This window comes from Thermothelomyces heterothallicus, assembly GCF_042370625.1.
Source record: "Thermothelomyces heterothallicus CBS 202.75 unplaced genomic scaffold P884_scaffold_48, whole genome shotgun sequence".
NCBI classification, from domain to species: Eukaryota; Fungi; Ascomycota; class Sordariomycetes; order Sordariales; family Chaetomiaceae; genus Thermothelomyces; species Thermothelomyces heterothallicus.
Window position 1 is genome coordinate 79,638 of NW_027192609.1, and position 6,000 is coordinate 85,637.

The window sequence follows — 6,000 nt, forward strand, 5'->3', positions numbered from 1 at the left end:
TCACGGCCCGTGACAAGTCAAAGCGTAATACTGTACTATATTATATCTTGTCGTGAATAAGAATTCCATCGCCCTAGGTATACTTTCTTTTCCAGCTCCCGGGGTTCATCTTTTCGGAGACAGTCCCCCGAGTCAAACTCTGATCTTTTCACCCTGTTCCTCCTCATCCCATGGCGGGCTTCCGTATCAAGAATCTAACTCATTAACATACAGAGGGTTAACCTTGACCTCCCTCACCCACATTTCCCAGGGCTTCTCGAGTATATTAATCTCTGTTTCCCAGCTATCTCTAATCTGCCGTTCATTCAGGTACACAACCCAGTCATTGCCATCGTGGGGCTGGTTGGCGTGATAGGCGTGCTGGATCTTGAGCGCTTCCGCCTGGACTCTGGCGTTGACCACGGCGTAGATCCCCTCGTATGTGGCTATCCTGATGTCGGTTGCCACGGCAGTAAATCCGTGGGATTGCATGAGTACGATGTTGTGCGTAGGATAGTCCGCGCCGTCATTGGAATAGCCGGAATGGTCGTTTCCGACATCGTTGCGGTCGTTGCAGCAGACTCCGTAATCGTCGCCGTGATCGTCACTGAGATGGCGACTGGATCCTAGAGTTGTACCACGGCGACTAGCGCTTCCATGGTCTGCCGCATCTTGATCACCGTGGTGACTCTGTACGCTGCTCCCGATGCCGCATGGCGTGGGCGAGTCGAATAGCGCTGCGAGCGCAGAACCGAGGCGCTGATCGCGCACCAGAAAGTCCCGTGTGTCGTTCGGAAGATAATGTTCTGTGATGTTGAATACGGGCACTTCTTTGCCTAATTATCATATTAATCAACGGGTCAACTTTGGTTCGAGTAATCTTTCTTGTCAGCTGAGACCCCATACCAAGGAACGGGGCCATATGAATCACAGGTCGCAAGGGGACGTTGCTGATGCTGTACGCGATGAGCTCCTCTGGGTGCCCATGCAACGCAACATTGATACCAGGGTATCGTTTGAGGACCTCGCTATGAATGTAGCGCTCGGACGGTGCCCCTGGAGCACCAGGGTTAACCGGTTCAGCGTCCATAATACGATACTCGCCAATGTCTTCAGGCCCAGAAACTAAGGCTGGCGCTATCTGGCGCATCATGAAGAAGGTGTGTGGGTTATAAGGGTTCCGGACCGATAGATGACCGTAGCCGTCCAAGACTTCGTGGTAATGAAGGATGTGTAAGGCATCGATGTAGGTGGCCAGCAACCGGGTGATGTTTGCCGAAACCATCTTGAAACCGAGGACGAGTCGGGTGTTACAAACAGCATCTGAATGGTTAATAATAGTTATGTCAAGATCTTTGCGGAATGCTGCTTGGGAAGAAATCTATCGTGTTAGGCTTCTAGAAGGTACCGAGGGAACGACTCTCGAGAAGAGCAAGCAAGATTGGGTTACGCATGACCATGCCTTGTTAAGGACTCGGGATGCGTGGCTGAGAGCCGACTTTCTAGGACACCAGTAATTAAATGCGACCTGCACCTACTACCAGACATTTTCACACTGGTTGATAGGAAGCAAGAAACAACCAAGTAACCCCCCGGAACAACAACTTAATAATAGCAGGTCTGTCGCAATTATGGTCTCATAGTTAATACTGCCTTCCTGATCATCGGATGAACATTGAAGAATCAAGATGGTTCATGTGCTGTAAGAATTACTATATCGAAGGGCAAATCACCTTCTCTCCAACGTAAGGACTGCAAAAAGGCGAAGCTAGGAACAATCTGTCTCGTCTTTGCCAACGTCCCATTGGCCTCGAAACCCCCCCGTGCTCCCATCGCACCTGTATCGAGCCGTGCCCGACTTAGTCGATTACCTACCGCGCCCGAGCATCCTCTCCATCTTAATATCCGCGGACTTCTGCGCGGCCGAGTCTCCCGGCTTCGTCATGTTATTACTTGCGGGTTTGGAGTTTGTCCGCCGCATCATCATGTACAGGCCGGCCAGGCCAAGGGCGCCGAGGCCGATGTATCTATACCTATTTTGTTTGGCAAAAGAGGTCAGCCACGTCCACTCAACTCTCCCCGGACATCGCAAACTGCGTTTTAATTAAGCAGCCAGCGTACTTGACGTAGCTGTCAGTGTCACCCATCTCCTTGCCCATCTTTCCCGCCAGGTTCTCGGCCTTGGGGCGGCGCGGCAGGGCCGAGTGGTAGTCGAGCCCTTGCGATTCCAGGGGCTGCTTTTGATGACTGGTCTGGCCTTCGGTGGGGTAGTCAAAGACCAGGTCGATGTCGTCCACCGGCGTGCCGCCGCCGCTCCCGCTCCGTTGCTCACTGGGCGGGTATTGACTTGTCGGAGTTGCCCAAGGACGGGCGGCCGTGGTTGACAGGCACCGGGTCGCCCGCGAGAGGGCCCGGAGGTTGACTCCAGCCTGCTTTGGGAGGAGCATGTCGACTGTGGTTTAATAAGCTTTGGGTGAGTGAGTGTGTATTGACGTAAGCCTTGGTAAATTAGCTAGCTACCTGGTAAAGCAAGGTATTGAGTTTGGCGAGGTTATTGAAACGCTCACGAGGTCAGGTCGGCAACTGGTGACATATAAAGTAGCCCCTTGTGGCTCGAACCCCGCGAACGTATCTCATGACGTATAGCTGACATTGACACTTGGGGGGCAGGTCGGGGTCTTTCCACCAGCGACTGGCTGTGACGCAGGGGCCTGGCATCGGACGGAATCTCCCAGTGGACAATAGCCAGTTCTCGATTCCATTATTATTGATCATGGAAAGCTAGGTAGCCACGGTCTGGACCTATCATTTGCTACCAAACACACAGTATCCAAAACATCCATCAGGAGCTCCAAAGTCGCACCACTATGACCGAGCGATATACAGTGAGGCTATGTTCACAGACAGGTCGAAGTATTGCCGGGTAAACCTGCTCTGGATCACACCTCAACCCACCTCTTTATGTTATTGCTGCCTCCCTCAACAGGATGCAGATCTCATCAGGTACCAACTTTCGACAGCGGTGGGTGAGGGGAACAGAGAGCTTTATTTTATATACGGGGATGCGTTCGATCATCGGGCTGCCCCCACCCGCCGAGTGGCGAGAAGGCTGGGAACGAATAGGGGCCCAGTGATCCGACTAAGGTCAAGAACATTATTACTCGAGTTGATTCGGCCTTATCAGGAACCGATGTGGCGCCTATTCCCAACAGCATAGCATGCTTTAGTTTGCTTGAATATTATTATACACCCACCTCCTCTATTCTCTGATTTCCTTTTCTCCCATAGTCATCACCCTTCTTACATAAGTAAGAGGAAGGGAGGGGCATTCTTCTGTGCCATTGTTACCGGCCACCAAAACCGTGATAAGACGCTGAAGGTCCGTAACGGCAGAGCACTGGCTTGTCATCTGTGTGAAGGTTAATTAACGTTCTAATCCGCGCCCAGACAAAGCTTAAAACCATGCAGGATCTTCCGCATAACCTCAAGATTCATCTAACACTGCTCATCTAGGATCCTTCGTTAGAGAGGACATGACCCATTTCTCCATCCAAAGTCTTTGCTTCCGTGGCTGCAACTTCATGGAGAAGATGATGGGTTTCGAGGCGAAAGCTCATGCGGTCGACTGCCCATCAAGCTTGTTGAGGAATGCATAGGTACATACGTAAGCAAAGCTAGGAAATCTTTCGATCGGCCCTGCTTGGGTGCCAGGACGAGTCGAGTGCGAACTGACCATAGGATAAACGCCGATCCGATAAAATGAACGCTCACTGTAAGATGCAACCCGCCGATGGCTCATAGTGTTGTTGGGTCAGAAAAAGCACGCCAACTCCCAATAAAACGCCCCGCGCCCCAGCATCGAAGGGTATCACTTCTGTGCGCCCTCAACCGCCAACCGATCCGCAGCGATATTACCCTGGTCCGTGTCGTGTCCTTTGACCCAGATGAACTGCGTGCGGCCACCCTTGGCTTCCCTCTCATCGAGCTTGTCCCGGACCAGCTGGACGAGATCCTGATTCTTGACGGGTCCGGCACGGGTCATCCAGCCATTGCGCTCCCAGTTGATGTACCACTCGGTAACGCACTGGATAGCGTACTTGCTGTCGGTGCGGATCTCTACGTCTTGTGTGAGATCGACAGTCTCGAGGGCGCGGAGGATGGCTGTGAGCTCGGCTCGCTGGTTGGTTTGTGTCTCGCCTTTCAGGCGCTCGGAAATATTTCTTACACGAGACCATATTCGTCAGCACACGTCAAGGCCGGGCGCTGGTGCGGTGTTGATGGCAGAACATACCTGGGATCGCCAGGACCAAAGTAGACCCCGACACCAGCGGTTGCGCCTAGCCGGCCGTTTCCTAGGCTGCTCCCATCTGTGTAGATGACGACCACGCCAGTCTGCGTATTTTCCGGTTTCGAGGTTGCCCTCGCTCTCTTACGAGGCGGTTCTTCAACCGAATCGACCCCGTCCTGCTCCGTTTCGGAAGCAGCAGTAGACGTTGCCCCCCGACCCGAGGCGCTGTAGGAGCGCACAAACGCCTCGGCTTCCGCCCGTGTGTCGAACTTTTTGAACTTGGGCCCCTTCCATCCTACAATCGCCTCCTGTGCAGCCGACCAGTCCGTGTACACACCCGGCTTGCGTCCCACCGCGACGCCGTAGAACCGCGGCGGCTTGCTCTCGCTGCTTGCGGAAGGAGGGTCGCGGCCGGCAGCGAACGCCGAAGCATCTTCGTAATTGAGGAAAGACTTGACTAAAAGCGATACCAATTAGCTAGGCATTCGTGGCAAGTACGGGCGAATGCTACGCACACTGAGCTCCCTTGAAACCGGTTATTTGCTGTTGGCAGATGGCCCAGGTAGTGTAGACGCCGGGCTTGAAGCCGGCGCGGACGGCGTAGTACTTTTGCTCTGTCGCGTCGAGCTTGCGTTTCTTTGACGGCGGTTCGGCGGTCGCGGTCGACGCAACCTTCTTGCCAGAGGAGGGCATGCTCACAATAGGCGCCGCGAGACGAGCTGCAGCGGAGACGATCAGCCCGATGACTCTGATTGGCAGAAGCTGCTGGCGGGCCCAGATTTCGGGGCGACCGAGCCTATTGTGATGGCGAGGGAACCGGACGAGCGTGCGAGTGGCCGTGGTGTCGGATGCCCTCGCGAGGGGCGCAGCGGCTTTGTCGGCGAGGCGGCAGAGACAGGAGAGGGGTAGCTGCTGCACGGGTCAAATAGACCGCATCTTTGTCACTTGGTGCCAAACCCGGAGGCGCAAAATCCTCGTATTTTTGCTGCGTCAAGGGAAAGCCTGTATGGATAGAGAGAGTGTGTGTGAGTGAGAGAGAGAGCAAGAGCTCGTGGAAATTCGCGGTGCGAGCGATACCAGCCTGTGCTTTGCTTGCCGTGTACTGAGGGGATCCGAATGGCTTCCAGAAGTCGGCTGCGATGGAGCGCGACAATTCCGCTCCATGCCGCGATAAGATAGACCCTGCGGCCACAAAGGAAGGCCAATGATTCGCCATCGCCCCACTACGCCCCCATCAGCCTCTCCACTCCAAGGCTTCGCAACCTTTGAGGGTCCAGACCTTTGTTCAGCGGGCAGCGCAGATCAGCACATGGAGCGAACAAACCGCCTCTTCATTAAATAAGTTTCAGGAAGTTTTATTTGGCTTGTCTGGTAGTGTAGTGGAAGATCAGCACTGGTTGAAGAAAGGCCGGTAAGATGCGAACCTGAAGGTCGTGCCGCGGGGATAACAACCACAAAGGTCCTGTTGAAATCTGCATGTCTCATATCCATCCATCTTTGGTTTCGTTCACATGCCCTTCCGCTATCCAAATAACGGGGAGTTGGCATGCCTTCGACTGAGCTCATTCCACTCATTTTTCATGCCCGGAGCCAGCTTGAACAAAGGCCTTATTATACCCAGAATACTGCGATGCCGCAGCGAGCACCATTCTTTTTTGCTGCGCCAGTCAAATTGGAATCCTGTGCTTTCTTTCCATTTGCGATCTTATAAACGACGAGGCGCTTCCCCCGCC

At 53.9% G+C, this 6,000-nt stretch overlaps 3 protein-coding genes across 3 annotated transcripts; all 3 read right to left on the reverse strand.

The window, feature by feature from the left end:
• Positions 1 to 186: 186 nt before the first annotated feature.
• On the reverse strand, positions 187 to 1,264 carry P884DRAFT_213228 (class II aldolase and Adducin N-terminal domain-containing protein; the record flags this gene model as incomplete). The annotated part of the gene is made up of 3 exons (XM_069439200.1): positions 187 to 560; positions 669 to 815; positions 886 to 1,264. The coding sequence occupies 3 exons, from the start codon at positions 1,262 to 1,264 to the stop codon at positions 187 to 189; spliced, it is 900 nt and encodes a 299-aa protein (XP_069293219.1).
• A 582-nt stretch (positions 1,265 to 1,846) lies between these two features.
• Positions 1,847 to 2,426, reverse strand: P884DRAFT_303856 (uncharacterized protein; the record flags this gene model as incomplete). The annotated part of the gene is made up of 2 exons (XM_069445058.1): positions 1,847 to 2,012; positions 2,101 to 2,426. 2 exons carry the CDS (start codon positions 2,424 to 2,426, stop codon positions 1,847 to 1,849), a joined length of 492 nt encoding a protein of 163 aa, XP_069293220.1.
• Positions 2,427 to 3,367: 941 nt separating this feature from the next.
• On the reverse strand, positions 3,368 to 5,431 carry P884DRAFT_252761 (ribonuclease H-like domain-containing protein). Its single transcript, XM_069440745.1, has 3 exons — positions 4,783 to 5,431; positions 4,271 to 4,724; positions 3,368 to 4,199 (listed from the first exon to the last, which is right to left on the reverse strand). Exons 1-3 carry the CDS (start codon positions 4,958 to 4,960, stop codon positions 3,848 to 3,850), a joined length of 984 nt encoding a protein of 327 aa, XP_069293221.1. The 5' UTR covers positions 4,961 to 5,431; the 3' UTR covers positions 3,368 to 3,847.
• Between the last annotated feature and the right edge of the window lie 569 nt (positions 5,432 to 6,000).

Coding starts and splice junctions, on each gene's coding strand:
- P884DRAFT_252761 (XM_069440745.1), bottom strand. CDS start 4,960: ATGCCCTCCTCTGGCAAGAAGGTTGCGTCGACCGCGACCGCCGAACCG. Junction 4,725..4,782: donor CGGTTTCAAGGGAGCTCAGT/GTGCGTAGCATT, acceptor TATCGCTTTTAG/TCAAGTCTTTCCTCAATTAC. Junction 4,200..4,270: donor TTTGGTCCTGGCGATCCCAG/GTATGTTCTGCC, acceptor GTCTCGTGTAAG/AAATATTTCCGAGCGCCTGA.